This window comes from Genypterus blacodes, unplaced genomic scaffold, assembly GCF_046128005.1.
Source record: "Genypterus blacodes isolate CSIRO-AG114 ecotype Tasmania unplaced genomic scaffold, CSIRO-AGI_Gbla_v1 ptg000107l_1, whole genome shotgun sequence".
NCBI lineage: Eukaryota > Metazoa > Chordata > Actinopteri > Ophidiiformes > Ophidiidae > Genypterus > Genypterus blacodes.
The window spans coordinates 551367-567122 of NW_027466911.1; the positions used below are offsets into that span (position 1 = coordinate 551367).

At 46.6% G+C, this 15756-nt stretch overlaps 1 protein-coding gene across 1 annotated transcript in view; it reads right to left on the reverse strand.

Moving 5' to 3' along the window:
- The window catches only part of ptprub (protein tyrosine phosphatase receptor type Ub), a 131614-nt gene that overhangs the window by 50482 nt on the left and 65376 nt on the right, over positions 1-15756 (reverse strand). The window contains exons 3-6 of the mRNA XM_076160814.1: positions 11922-12193; positions 5139-5220; positions 2935-3050; positions 130-304 (exon numbers count right to left, since the gene is read on the reverse strand). Of these exons, the coding sequence (XP_076016929.1) occupies positions 130-304; positions 2935-3050; positions 5139-5220; positions 11922-12193 (645 nt within the window). The remainder of the gene's footprint in view (positions 1-129; positions 305-2934; positions 3051-5138; positions 5221-11921; positions 12194-15756) is intronic.

Below are 15756 nucleotides of genomic sequence, written 5' to 3' on the forward strand. Positions count from 1 at the left end.
GCTAGATAAAGAGGTGCTGAGTCAACAAGTGTAGAGCAACACTGGAGCTGGAGAAGGAGGAGGAAATATTATGTTTGTGGAGGCAGAAACAGAAAGAGAAGAAATGACAAAAGAGCAGCGAGCGTTTACCTTTAACAATAAGCTCTGCAAAGTTAGACACTCCAGCACCCTTGGGCGACTGCGTGACGCAGCGGTAAAGGTCTTGATCCGCTCGCTGCACACTGTCTAGCTGGAAGGACACCACAAAGCGCCGATGACTCAGGTGCTTGACTGACGCCGTTGATGTGAGCTCCCCGTTGTGTCTCTGGAAGGCAGGAATGGACGCAGCATGAGACAACAGGACATCTGTCTCTCAAATACACAAACACAACTTACTCTTACTAACTCTTGCTTTCCCATTTGCTTCATTATACACACACACACACACACACACACACACACACACACACACACACACACACACACACACACACACACACACACACACAAACCATTGCACAGAGAGGACACTAAGCTAATAATGTAACCAAACACAATATCATTACTGTTATGTGGGTCAGCTCTTAGCGGAACTGTGTGATTAAAAAGGACGATTGTCCACTTGTGTGCAATTTAATTAGAAGGGAGGGAACATCAATCGGATTTAATCACACAATATGACAATCCAGCTTGCTTTAATATAAACAAATGAAATCTTGTTAGAATAAAAGTGATTATGGGAGTAAAGTGTGTCAGGCCGTCCTCACCCTCCACTCTCTGCAGCCTCCCAATCCCAGCAGAATGAACTGGGAGCAAGATGGTTTTTTAATGGATTTTAGGGTTTTGTCAGTTTAGCACATAATCTCTGATGAATAGCAGCGCAGAGGCTTAGGTGTTATGGTGTAACACCGAGAGGGGGGGCGGGGGGGGGGGGGGGTGGGGGGGGAACAATGGGAATGGCTGCGACACAACTGCTCTATTTAAAAGCAGATATCTTTGGAACGAAGCGACGGCGGCGCAGCTGAGAGATAAAAACATCAACAAAAGTGAAGTTGGGGCACAAAGGGAGAAAGAGGAGAGAGAACGAGGAGGAGGGGGGGGGGGGGGAGGGAGGTGGTGATAAAAATATGGAAAAAGCGAGACAAAGACGGCGAAGCAACAGGAGGTAGAGACAGGAATCCAAATTTATGTTGTATGCACGGTGCACTGAGGCATTTCTCTGGCTGTTCCACACCATTACCGCCACCATCGTCCTTGTAGTCTAAATAGAAGACGTGGGACGGAGCCGCACATCCTCTTTGTCTAACAGAATCCGAAACATCCTCAGCCTCACAAGGAGACCGGTGTTGCTGCTTCTGTTCCAATTCTGTGATTTGGGGCCTTCAGAAAGCCACAGACCACTCAGACCTCAGGCGCAGTCTTCATGCGCTAACACACAAACACAAACCCGCTGTTTAAGGTCAAGCAGGCGTCAAATCTTCGCAGCCGGAAAAAAAGAACAATAAAACTCTTGAGCATCGACGTTTTCCTTATCTAGAACCCTCATCTCCCCCTGACGCCCACCCAGTGCGTTGATTAGAGCGAGGAGACGAGGGAGGAGATGAGGATAAATCAAATAAGCTTGAGAGCACTTCATGTTACGTAAACAATCTGGCTGAAGATAATTGGCGAGGAAACGACAAAACGATCTGTTAATCTGGCAGGCGTGTGCAACCAAGACGGCGCTGCAGCTGGTCGTGCAGTCACAATAGGCTCCGAGAGACACGCTGGGACCGTATTTCCAGAGATGTCAATATGGGAGGGAGGCAGACAGAGACCATTCCGGCGGCTTGGAGCCCTTGTTATTGCAGGCGCTAGTGTGGTTATGCCAGCTAATTACCGAAAGCATTCGTCTCCATCCCGCTTACATAAATCACACATCGCCCGGTTACAAACACTACAGCCGGCGTGCCAAAGGTTAACCATGATTAACACCGGCTGCAGTAGGTGGGAAGAGTTGGCGAAGGCGTTTGAATGTGCGGCGGCGTAATTGCGGAAGGAGGGAAAAGAACTGGAAGCCTCGGAGCCACAGCGGAGGTGAAGAACGAGCATACGTGTGTAGGTGAAGCAATGATCTAAGACAGAAATACATGATTACAATAAAATCGGGGCGAGTTGAGGGGGAGAGAAGAAGAAGAAAGGCAGGAAAAAGGTGCTTTTGTAAGTCAAAGTATGGTGACGCGATGCGATGTGGCACCAAGGCCCTTGTGTCCTTCACAGCACCACAACGCCACAACAATCTTTACTTTCAGTTTAGAGATGTCTGGGACTTTCAGATTGGAGAAAAGGAGTTCAGATACATCCTGTCGCATTTTACAAGTCTTTTATCACAGTTATTCGTCGCCTTAGTCAAAGAATTTATGTTTTTTACCTCTGTACGCCAGTTAGGTGATTCCAATCGTTTTTGACAGAATTCAGTGGAAGGTTGGGGACTCGAACCAAGAAAGAACCCATAAAATACGCAGATATAGGTTTACGATTTTCTTATTATGACAGGTAAAGTCAAGTTCTATTCCTAGTCATGTTCTCATTGTCAAGACAAGACAAATCCTGGTGAAGCTTGTTTGTTTGGAGTCAATATCCTGCCAAAACTCTTTTATGGTTGTATAGAAAATTCATAGATTTGAAATAATGTCAATATGTAGAAAAGACTTGTGTATGGTGGCTATTCGGCCTTGTCAGAGGTATGAGCCCCTCTCTGCTGCCTCTGAATCACGATGGATCCATCCAGCCAAAGTCTTATTTTAACAAGCTGTTTTCCAAGTGTACGGTGAGTTATTTATGGTGGGTAATATCTAACTTTAGGGTGGAAAAGAAGAAAATAAAAGCATTTACAACAAACACAACACGTCGGGGTCAGAGGCGCAGGTGTTTGGTGTTTGGGGGCCATTAAATTCCTCCATTAAACCTACTTACCTCCAGCAGGAACTTCTCCGTCTCTGATGCCCTTCCAGCAGCAACACACTGGAAGGAGGCGTTCTGCCCAGCGTTGACCTCCTCGTCTCCCAGCCTGGAGAAGTGGGGCGCCTTATCTAAACAAACACACACACACATACGCACACATAGCGAGAGGCAGGAATGGATCAAAAGACTCTATTACCTTTCAACTGCTCACAATGCCTGTCAGCCACATAAGCCACATTTTTTATCACAGCCTTTTGTTCTTCAAAAACACAAACAGGAATTCCAGGCATTTCTAGTGAACGACTGGGTGCAGAAACGGTCCGATCGCTCTGAATTATTCATTGGATATCGTCGAACTTCAACAAAGATTTTCTCAGTGGAAAGTTAGAAATACTTGCTTTTTAATAGAAGCTTTACTGACTAACGAGCAGCGACTGTGCAAAGTGCCTTCCCCCCTGTTAGTCATTAGACATAACAGCAAATGCAGCTTCTGATAGAAAATATGTAGCATTTAATTCTTTGAAGGAATTGCATATAAAAGTGGATATGAAATGCTTAATTATATATACTGTTTCATAATATTAAATGTATTGGGTGCTTATAAGAGATCATCTGTGTATTAGTTTATCCTGTTTCTATAAACCTACAGAAACTCATCAGCCCTCCACATATTGAGTAATAACGTGGACCCGCCGCTGTGTCACCCTCTCAATTCTATGATTAACAATGGAGCAGCGAGCACTGAAACCCCCGCTGAGCCAAATCACCGAGCCGGAGCCTGATTACTGCAGTCTGCCTTCTGACAAGAGAGGTAAGGGCCCCTGACCCGACCTGTCAGGACAAAATGACTGACAGGCGAGCAAACGAGCAAGCGAGCGAGCGTTGGGGTCTGTTTGGTCGCTGCTTTCGGTGCGGTGACAATTTGTTGAGGTTGAGGCTTTCATACATGTGTGAGTATGAAAGGGAGGAGCGCTTGTGTTTGTGTCCCCGCAGGTGGTCGTGTTGTTTCATAATTCATGCTCGAGACCCCGAACGCAAACACACACACAGAGACGAGTGTGAATGAGGAGGGAAAAACAGACTGCAGTTGGCAAGATCGGCGTCGCTTTTCAGCTAAATGTGTCAGATCGCGTCCCCGGGCCTCTTTAACATGATTCATATTTCATTTCATCGGTTTCAGAGTGGAAAGCCGAGCCGGGCAGAAATGTCAGCCGTGGTTTAACCAGGATTCACACGGAGGGATTTACGGAGGTTTATCACATTTTTTTTCCCTTTTCTTTGGCTTGACTTTGATTCTCCCTCTCCCTTTGCCAAGTGACGCCGGCTGGCTGCGAGCCACATCACGCGGCGCGCTCAGGTCTTGATGAGAGTCTTAATTATTTAATGGCTGTCGTGGGAGCGTGCAGGAGATGCCATCTGCTGTCTCGGGGAGAAAAGGGCCGGGCTCGTTGGGTGGTTTACACATCGCAGGGTTAAGTAACTCTCAGCCCGTCGCTTCGTCGGATGACATGACTCGGCCTCCTCTGCTACGCCGCAACCCAGAAAGTTCAACTCGAGCAAGACAGGAAACAACGGACAGAAACACGACAAACTCCCCCATGAGAGGAAACGCTCTCCTCCAGCTCATGTCGCTTATGTAAAAGCCACTTAAAAGCAGAACGGAGCTGTTGAATCAGTCCTTTGGAGACGGAGTGTTTATTTATGTGTGTGTGTGTGTGTATGACTGTGTGAGAGCTTGTCCAGGTATTAAGCTCGGGGGGGGGTCTCAGTGAATGTTTGACACAAGCTCCTCATGGGGCTGAAAGCAAACGCATCTCCTGCCCTCACTCATCCACTGCTGATATGAGAAGAACCGCCCACAGCAGAGACTCGCAGATGACAAACCCTCCCCCCCCCAAGGTTCAGCCTGAGGGGAAAACATCTCCACACAGCCGCCAAGCACAACACTCCAGCATGATGGGAAACTTTCCTAAAGAATTTATCAGTTTGTATGATAAAAAAAAAGAGGATGTGGCAGAGTGTGGAGGTCAACAAGCACGATTGCAGAATGCTTGGGGACAAACCGGCCGCTCTACCGTAACTCTAACACTCCCCCCCCCCCCAGTCGATTTATTTCTCACACCGGCTCAGAAATACATCTTCTCCAAAAACCACTAAACCTTTTTTTCCTCTGGCACTTCCTGTAATTGCAATTTATGGAGAGAAGAGGCACTTACAGCAGGGATAGTTGAGCACCATGATGTCATCTATGGCAATGTAGCCTCGTCGCTCCCTGGAAACGGTCGCCTCAATCAGCACCTGAACCGAGAGAGAGAGAGAGAGAGAGAGAGAGAGAGAGAGAGGTAAGAGGGAGAGAGAGCGCGTGCAGATGAGTAACACTTTTAATTTATAAGCATAACAACTAAAGTAGACACTTGTGTCTAACCTCACCGCTCTCCAAACTCAAGCGTAGGAGCATTTTTCGAAAGGACATTAAGAGCTGCGTGAATTCTATGGCTCTTGTCCCTTGTTGGCGACAGACGCATTAATTATAAACGAGCACAACATCGTCACGTTTTCGCACATCTGCTGACCCAAAACACGAGCCAGCGGGGGGAGCAGGCGACAGAAATGCAGAGAGAAAAAAAACAACAGAGAATAGAGAGACAGATATGTTTTGCTTTCAGTCCGCAGGGCCGAGAGGGAGAAATAATGTCTTCATCAGGACGCACAGTGAGTCTCAGCCTTGAGCTCCATTCTACATTCTGGACGCGGAGCTGCTGTGGAGACATAACAGGTGCAAGAGGCCAGAAGGACCCGAGGGAGGACAAACGCCACTTTGCTATGGAACAATAAGCCGGATGGGGAAGATGGGGGGAGGGGGAAGAGGAGAGGGGGGGGAGAGGAGAGGGGTGATGTGGGCGTCGACTCTCGTGAAATCTGATCAATATCAAATCACATCCTCAGTAATGGTGAGAGAGTTATGAGACACCGGGGTGACGTTTGTTTTCTTCAGAGCCAAGGACGCTCTCCATCCGCACGTTTGAGCGAAGGGACGCCGCTGAGTTATTGTTCCTCATAATCTCCCGGCCAAATGATTACAACATGGTTCCAATCACCGGCTCTTGATTTTTACTGAGGCCACACAAACGAGCTTCGATTCACCGCCGGCCACTTTTTATGCCTTCGTCTGACATTTAAATGTGTGTAAGCAGCCGGCTGGAATGCCTTTATCATTTTGGCAAAGTCATATAAGAATATATTAGAACCTTGTAGCAATTTGTTTCTGCTGTGTACATGGACATGGTCTTCCTCAGCAGAATGTGTGCGTGTGTGTGTGTGTGTGTGTGTGTGTGTGTGTGTGTGTGTGTGTGTGTGTGCGCGTGTGTGTGTTTGCAGAGACGATTCAAGAGTCACAACAACACTTCAAGGACCTCTGGAGAACATTCCAAGCTTCCACAGGGAGAAGAGAAACAGTTCTGGAAGGGAGAGCGAGTTTGATTACAGCAACAAACCCTATCAACACACACACACACACATACACACACACAGAGCAGCATGATGGGAGTGAAGACAAAAATCTGTGGATAAAAAAGTGTAAGGGGCGGGGAAGTTGGAAAGGGTAGAAGATGACAGAAGGAGAGGTGGAGCTGGGAAGAGGGGTGAAGGGAGAGCTGGAGGAAAGGTGCTGGCTGCCTTGGACTTGGACGGTGACCTCGCTCAGTCTATTGCTGGCTGCTCTCCTGAGGAAGACTCGGGCTAATCTCCTTCTGCCAGTGTCAATTCTCCTCCCCCTCCCCCTCCTCCTCCTCCCCCTCTCCCTCCCCCTCCTCCCCCCTCTTCCTCCTCCTCCTCCAGTCAGAGTTGCAACCTGGAGCTGTAAGATGCAACAGCTTTTTCTGAGCTTAGGTTTATATTAACATCCTCTCTCTCTTCCCCTCTCTCTCTCTCCCTCCCGCACTCAATTTGAGCTTGTCTTCTTTTATTTCTTTGGCCGTCCATCTCTTGTTCGCTTCCCTTACCCTTTCCTCTCTTCGTATCGTGCGAGCCAGAAGTGTAGATCTCACCGTGTCGCCGCGCCATCAGAATTAGCCAGGACATTAAAAAAACAGATGAAGCTTAATATTTGGAATGGATAAGTGAAGGTGTTATTACTCTGCTGGTGCGAAAGTGCTGGATGGGAGATTGATCGCTGCTTGATTCTCAGTTGTCTCGGCCATTTGCCTGGACAGTGAGACGTTCAGAGCATTTGTTTCAATAAACAAGCCTCCCACATTTCACTGAAAGCCACTTTGCCACTGAAACCTTCCCTGTGCCTGCACTTAATTTTAATGAGTGGTTACTTTACGTTCAAAAGAAAATATGCAGAAATTATCCTTTGTAGAGGAAAAAATAAAAAGAGGGGCAGCACACACAGTGATTTATGTGAGGAATAAAAAGCACATTATAAGATCATATTAAATTACCCTGTAATATCGGCTTTTAGAGGGAGGTTGTAATGTATACAATTCAAAAGCCCATTTTTCAAGGTCTGTAAACGACAAGTCTTCACCCTTTCCACTGTAGTAAGGAGGAGCCACTAGACAGAGAGCCTTTCACTCACCATTAGCCACAGTCAGGGACAGATAACTCCTTAACTATTCACAGACAAAAGGTCACATGCTAAAGTAAATCAGCCCAGGTGGAAAATGCCAAAGGACAGAAGTCTGCGTCTGACAGCGCCGTTAAAACGTGTGTCAGGAATCTCAATTTGTCCTCGACTTCATAAAGTCCCTCTGGACGGCCCCGGGCGGGTCTGGCAGGTCTCTCATTAGGCTACGAGTGGGGAAATCGGAGAAATTAGCAAAAAAGCTGAGACATAAAATTCTCATTAGCGAGTCTTTGATGTGCCTCTCCTCTGTGAACTTGCCCCTTTTAAATAAACGAGTCTTACAAATGAACAAGAAGGCAATAACACTAACATATTGTTGCCATGGTGGCTTTATTATGGGCGTGGAGTGGAGTGCTTTGGTACAGATCGAGATTTGGTACAAGCCTTGAGATGAGCAAAAAAAGGGATTTTCTCTTCATGTTTTCTGTTATTGGAAACATTGGCACGCTTTCTTCCCCCATTTTTCTCAACTGTATGTAATTCTGTCTCACATGAGCACTGTGCATATGCACGTGCTCTAACATGGACCTGTCCTTGGAACGGGACTAAATAATGATGTACGCTCTTTCATAATAGAGGAGCTGTTGTTCTGGCACAGCTCATGGTCTTAACAGAGATGAAGAGACATTTCAATGGGAATCTGCTCATTTTGGTCCTTGATATTTGATCAGTATGGGATATTTCCTGTCATCTTCCTATTGATTTGAACACCAAATACCAACAAACAAACACACACCAAAGTGTAATACAAAAGAAAAGCTTAATCCCTTTTTGATTTGGTGGTTGTGTTCTATTAATGATACAACAGAGACGACAGCACCTGCAGTCCCTATGGGGCCACATGTGGCTCAGCTGGATCCACACTACAAAACCTGCCACAGGGAGGATGACAATGGAAGAAGTAATGAAGAATACAAGCCACACCAACACACGGAGAAGGAAGGAAGAAAAATACAAACACAAGCCGGAGGAATCTGATCAGATCAGATTCAGACGGGAAAGAGAGGGAGAGGGCGAGGGCGAGAGAAAGGGAGAGGGAGAGAGAGAGAGAGAGAGAGAGAGAGAGAGAGAGAGAGAGAGAGAGAGAGAGAGAGAGAGAGAGGACACATATCTACAGGTTTAGTTGGAAGTCTAAGAGGATCTGATAACATCTTTAATATTTGATAACAAGTCTGTCGGGCAAGAGCAAACATGTCTACCAATAACACACACACACACACACAGGGAGTGAGAGAGAGAGGTATACGACCATGTTCACCCAAACGCACGTCTCTGTGTGATCACACTACCTTCCATTTCCCTCCTCTTCCACTCTGCAGGAGGAAGAAATGTGTGCGTGTGTGTGTGTGTGTGCGTGTGTGTGTGCAGCCTGTGACATTCAATATTTTGACCTCATCCTAATCTTTACATTTACAAAAACAAAAAAATAAAATCCTTCAGAATTAAATTGTGCCAAGTACTAAGGAATTGAGAAAATTATATAAATGACCAGAGGTGCACACAAATAAGATAAATAAGATGGGGGTGATTTAGTTTTTCCTCTCAGCCTCTGAGTTTTAATTACATTCCACAATAACATAACCTCCACACTCACAGCATGTTTGGTACACTTGGCGTTCATTTCACTGCAAAAACATTAAAAAAACAACGAGTATTCTCACATTTTTATGAGCACAGTCAAAAGCTGGTAGTGATTTTATGATCACAGTGCAGCAGGAAAGGAGCCGAGCGCTCCAATATGACCTGAAAACTAATAAGGCAGAAAAACCTGCGGATTTGAAAAGTGCCTATTAAACGATCTGTGTGTCCTCCTGAGATTTATTTCACTCAGAGACAATGAAGAGGAAGAAGGCCTCTCGTACAACCTCGGCTTCAAACGAGTGCTTTACCAGTCCAATGTAAATCTGCCTGCCTATCGCTTCAAATCCACTCTGATTGTATTAAACCGGCTACAGAGCTGATAGAACCAAAAGCCTCTCATATTTAAAGTCCCACACGCAGGAGGTAACACGCTTAAGAGCCAAGAGTCCCTGAAGAATACTGAGAGAGATCTGCTGCAGCACCAACGCTTCCTGTTCTCTTTTCCCTTCTCTGCTCTCGTCTCTGGTGTTTATCTTGCTCTTGTCATTGCACCGTCGCTGGTTAACCACAGAGGGCATCCAGCCTTGTTTAAGACGGTGTTATTGTTGGAAACATTCAGCTCAACAACTCCCCATCCGCCCCCCCCGTCTCTGTTCTTTCCTGGGTAAAAGAGAGCAGTGACGTGTTGCGATACGCCGCCGCCTGTCATTCAGCGCTGACGGGACGTTTGACTGCAGAGGGATTAGAGATGTAAGTTGTGGTGTGTGTGTAAGTCAGTTTGTTCAGTTGGATGAAAGATTCAAGCGAAGTAGCATCACTGACTTCAGCAATTAGACATATGAGACATTTTTTCTACCCGGTGACTAAATCTCCTAAATTAGAGGCAAATTCAAACCCAAAATTAAACACTAATACTGTGTTTTCCTCCACGTTAGATGAAACTCAGCCCATTTGCTGTCTGAGCAGCTCTATAAAAAGGCTCTGCTGCCCAAGCCAATTTTAATGTTGGTTCCAATCTCCTTCTCCTGTGCTGCTTCGCCTGTCATTAGACTCATCTCCTCCTCCTCATCAAGCCCGTTATAAACACGTCTTCCTCTCCTGACAGAAGCTTCTCATTGGCAGCTGCACAACAACTGACTCACTCCAGAACGAGCCGTTTACTCACAGATCTGCCATAGAAGGACAAAGTACTCATATATGAAAAGAGAAAGTCCTGCTTTAAGAGTGGCAATGGAGTGACATAATGTTTATTAGCTCAGGTATGAAGGGTTTAACTAGTCAATGTGAAGTGTGCATTCATATGTAAGCGGTACATGTTAATTGTTCGTGTTAATGCACCAGTAATGAACAAACCTAAAAATGGAGGCGGTAGCTTTTTCACTGAAAGGTGTAAATAAACACGGATCAAAGGGTCCAAAGAAATAATGACACAGAAAATCCAAACATCTCCAATTGTCTCCAGTTTCGGTTCCGGTTGAAAGAATTCCCTCTCCTGATCTGTGTCACTTCTGATATCAATCTCTAAGTAAAAAATAGTTTCAGATAAATGTAGTGGAAGAAAAAAATGACAGAATTAGAATGTGGCAGACAAAGAAAACTGTGCAGTAAAGTACAAACACAAGCACTTCAATTCACAGCCAACATCGATAGAACTTCAGCAAAGCAACTCAGAGACGTTAAAGGACAGAACAATGCGTTTCATTCATGTATTTACTGTAGAATTGATCTCGTCTGCCTCACCTCTCTGTGTGTCCATCAACCCTAAACCCATCCCCAGCTCAGTCACTGTGAGGGCCGCAGATAAATAATGGAAAAACGGAAGCAGAAGAAGAAGAAAAAAGGTCTTCCGTTTTAAAGGGAATGATTCAGGACAGAAATGCCACCAAAAGCAGAATCCAGCAACGGTCCTAAACTCATTATTTGTTGTGTTGTGAGAGCGAGTTGATGAACGCGTCCCATCGGCTTCTGCTCATTAGTGGCGGAGCTCAGGACTGGAAATGACATTGATTAGTGGGAGCCAATGGTGCTGCTATGAACCGATCCAGCCTCCCCCCCCTGCTGAGAGGATGAAGACGAGGGAGTGTTGATGTTCTGGGGATCTCTGTCAATATCAATATCAATTTGAGTATTTGAGTACTTTCTCCGTCTAATAACATTTGCGGACGTCAATTTACAGCCGCAGCCTCGTCGTCTGATCTTCTGATGCTGGTGGAACAGTGTCGTCCTACACCGCCGCTGTACTGCGAGTACACCGGGCCTATTATTTACACAGGGAAGGTCAGATCTTGCATGGCCGAACGGAATTTAATTAAGTTAGAGGGATTGACAGTTCTTGATAAAACCTCCGCTACTCACATTAATTGCTTTCTGACAGCTCTGCAGAGTTTGCAGGAAAAAAAGACTGGAAAGAAAGTGGATTATTATTGGCGAGGCCCTCGAGCCTGCATGGCACATAGACACACACACACACACACACACACACACGAGGTGTCAGGCAACAGTCAATGATGGTGTAAGTAGGAGATGATACGCAAAGGTAAAGTGGAGGGAAGGCTGGGAAAACGGGCCTCAGAGGGAAACAGAGCCTTGTTGGGGCCCTGAAGCACCGAGAGGAATCACAAGGGAGTCCAAGCTAATTAAATTGCAAATGCAGGTAATTAACACCAGATTCACCTTAAGGCTAAAATGAGCAGTGATCAGCGGAACCATGACGGCCAATGGGACTGCAGATCTTCATCATCAGTGTTATTTACAGCTTCTGTAAGTCTCAGTGTATCTAAGTTCCTACCTGGTACTCGTTGGGCCAGAAGGTGCTGACCGCCAGCTCCACCGGGTGCCACTGCTTGCTGTGGGACCCCGTGACGTTCCACACGGGGCTGCCCAGGGGGCCGCCGTTGACCCGCACGTAGGCCCGCAGCGACCCGGGGCTGTGGCCGTCACGGCTGTACAGGAAGTAGCTGAACTGGACGCAGTGCGTGTCATTCTCGCTCAGCGTCTGCAGGAGGAGCTGGGCGCGGTGCCCCACGGCATGCTGGGAGGAGTTCACCAGCATGTAGGATCCTGCGGGAGAGATGATGGAGCGCAGGTTAGCAGGTTCAGTAACCAGTTGTGTGTCAGGAGCAGCATTAAATGAGTACGAAGCACTTACATACATTCATTCTGATTGATTCTGTGTGTCTGTAGCACAATTTTGCCAAACTGCGTCTCAAATCTGAAGCTTCTACTGGACACATATGAGCCGCAGTTACAGTTGGGACACAGATATGAATCAAGGCTAAAAGAAAAAAGGAACAAAAATGCTTTGAATCATTTTTATTGCGGCCGCGAGATGACAAATGAAAGTATTCACCGGCATTTCACTGCTTAGTGTGTAGGCAGTTGATAACAGGGAAAGGAATTGTTCACCGCAGAATAAAGCCACACAATCAGCGGCAGGCGAGCGGCTCGTTCTTGGGAAAATGAGCCACGAGAGAGAGTGAGACAGAGAGAGAGAGAGAGACAGAGAGAGAGAGACAGAGAGACAGAGCGATAGACACAGAGAGAGAGAGAGTAAGACAGAGAGAGACAGAGCGAGAGAGACAGAGACCCCGCCCGGAGCCTGTGCCCGCTAACGTGATTAGCCCCACAGTGTTGGAGACCTTCCTGTGTACTCACATAATCAGGCCTGTTGTCTTTGTGCTCCCAAGGTCTCTGTGTGTCCCAGTCACAAATGATCCCCAGAGGCCAGACAGACGCAGCCTGGCCGTCCTCATTGTCCCGCAGACATTTATTTCCCACTCAGAGGGGGTAAATAACACCCCAAACAAAGAAATCTCCCTGTCCAACAGTCGGTACCTCTAAATTGGGAATTATCGCCGGGGAAAAAAAGACAAAAGGGCACACGAGCGATTCTCCGTAATGATGTCACACAGCTTGAGCAACATTAGCCTCATTGTTTATGAGCACAACACTCTGATTTGTCCTCTCTCTGTCTCCCTCTCTCTCTCTCCCTGTCTCTCTCTCTCTCTGTCTTCATGGACGCCTGGGGGTCGCCTGCTTTCCCCTCCCCTGGCGGCTGAGGAAACACTAACCGGCTCCCTTTTAAGCGCAAATGGGACAAACTACGTTGACGTTAGCGGGCTAATGTTTGACATAATGAGCCTGAGATTTGGTTCCTTCCTCGCCCGCGGCGGTAACAGAAAGTTAAACCGAAGAGCGCGGAGGCAAGGAGGCGGCCGTTATCTGGAGGCCGGATGACGACGCTGCCTCACCGCCAGGCCCCATTGCCCTGCAGTCCACCGTCAGCGGCGCCCTGATTTGTGTCTCCTCCCGGTCAACACGAGGATCTCTACACCCTCATTCCGCTTTGCTTAATTAGATCTTTCAGAAACCCCGCTCCTCTGCTGCTGCCCAGGGCCCTCAGGGGACTCGTAAAATAACCGTCCTGGCTGCTGGCTCCGGCGAGGAAGTCTGCTCCCTGTTTTATATATAGACATTATTAATACGCCTCTGTTGACTCTGCACGCTACTATAACTGTACTGTTAGTGCACATGAGCTAGTCCCCACGCTGCCCTCTAAGCACCTCAGGGATTCTAATCAAAGGTAGGTGAAGTCAAGTGATCAATATGCTATATGTGCATGTGCATGTAGGAAAATTGTGTCCATGAATTAAACATTGGGTCAAATTAAATTGAGACCCTAGACACATTCTGTCCATGGTATAGATGATCCACGGCATCACTAAACGCAGATGGGCCATTATGCTAAATTGCGGCGCCAACAGGATGACTCTTATGACGAACGTTTGTATGTATTAGCCGGAGATGAGATAGAAATACAGCCATAAATAGCGACATGCAAGCATGAGAGCGAGGAAGAATCCCTCTGCGCTTTGAGCGATTCCATCACATTCCTTCTGTAACTGTTTCCATGCTTTCACAGAAAATGGCCCGAGGATGGGAGGCAAACTTTCAGCAGCGCCTCCTCCCTGCTTCACGTGTCCAATTTTTAAGCACAGCAATTGGCAAGGACGGAATGGCGAGGAAGAGAACTCAATCGATTTTCTTTTGATTGAAAAAAACCCCCACAAACAACAAACAAGGCGGCATGTGAGACGTTCCAGCACGGCAGGATGAGGTGTTAGACATGAGTGAGTTTATTTTAACCAATGTACTTTTATGTTCAGATGGGAATAACGTCTACACAAAGCCATGCAAACCTTGTCACCTCTCACCAAACCATCAAAAGGAGAGAAGTGAAGGGGTCAGGGCAGCCCAGACACAGTAATGATGAAGGCCCCCGTACTAGGCAGAGAAATCCATGGGCCATTTATCTGAAAGGAAGTGCTGCTCAAATGGAAGTTGTCTGCCTTCATTGTCCTCAACGCCATGATTGTACACTTTCCCTGTAACCTTCAATATGTCATCTCCAAGTAAGTCTCTTGCGTTTGCTCATCGACTGTGTTTTGAAGCCATTTCAGCCGCCGTCGATGCTGTTTGTACTTAAGTATAAAAAAACCTGTCTGTGTTCATTTGGTGTCTCACTGTATTAAGGAAGTGAGACACATTCTGATAGCAAATGACTTAATATATGAAATCTGACGGGATGTACCGGCTTAGAATGTTGTGTGAGCTTCAATTTCCTATACAACTGTAACACATCATGTAAGCTGAGTGAATCTGCATCATGTCATGTAAGAATATATAATTAATATAACCAGGAAATTTGAGATAAGCACTGCGGTTATCTCTTTTTACAAACTCCATTCTTAATTCTTGTGTATTTCTAAATATTATGCAATGAACTGGCTTCTATTGAACAGAATTGAGGACATTTGTGCTCAGAAGTTTTGTCCTTCTCTCTGCTTTTCAGGGTTCGGTATAAGAAATGTGTTGTCATCGTCGACATCAAACTGTCGGCCTTGTTCCAAATTGACCTGATGACTGCTGCCATACACGGAAGAAGAAAGCGTTTCTTAAAAGCGAATGCACTTCAATTCGGTCGCCTCAAGAAACCTGGCAGCCCTGACCGCTCTTTATTGTAAGACTGTAATTCTGTCTGGGCCTCATAAGGTATGGCTGTGCTTTTATCACTTCCCCCAGATGCGGCGTTCGTTACATTGAGCCCTCAGCTGTCACCTTTATATTTTATTCAAGAGGAAATACAGTAAATAATAACTGCTTTTTAAATAAAGTCCTCATCAGATCGCAGCGTTTAACGCCCCCGTGCATGCCTGAGACACCAGGAAAGACAAGACAGCTCCTTTCATGAATTATGCCCCAATGCACCGTGAAATCTGATAAAAGTTCCATCCATCCACTGATGCCCCCTCCCAAGGGCACGGGAACATCCATAACAAGATTAGGAGTGATTCAGAACATCATAATTCATATAGGGCACCACTGGGATGCTCTGCGGTCACGAGCTATATAGGTGACGCCGTCTGAGGCGCCGCGGGAGACGCAAGGGGGAGAGAGGAGGAGAAACAGGTCTGGGGCGGTTGAGGTGTGAGGAGACGAAGGCTCAAAACAGAAACAAGGCAGGAGGAGAGAGATGAAAGCAGGACAGACAGACTAAAGGGATATTTAAACATTCTTTCTCCTCCTACGTTCGGTGCACAGAACCTCTGTCTATGTGAGTCACT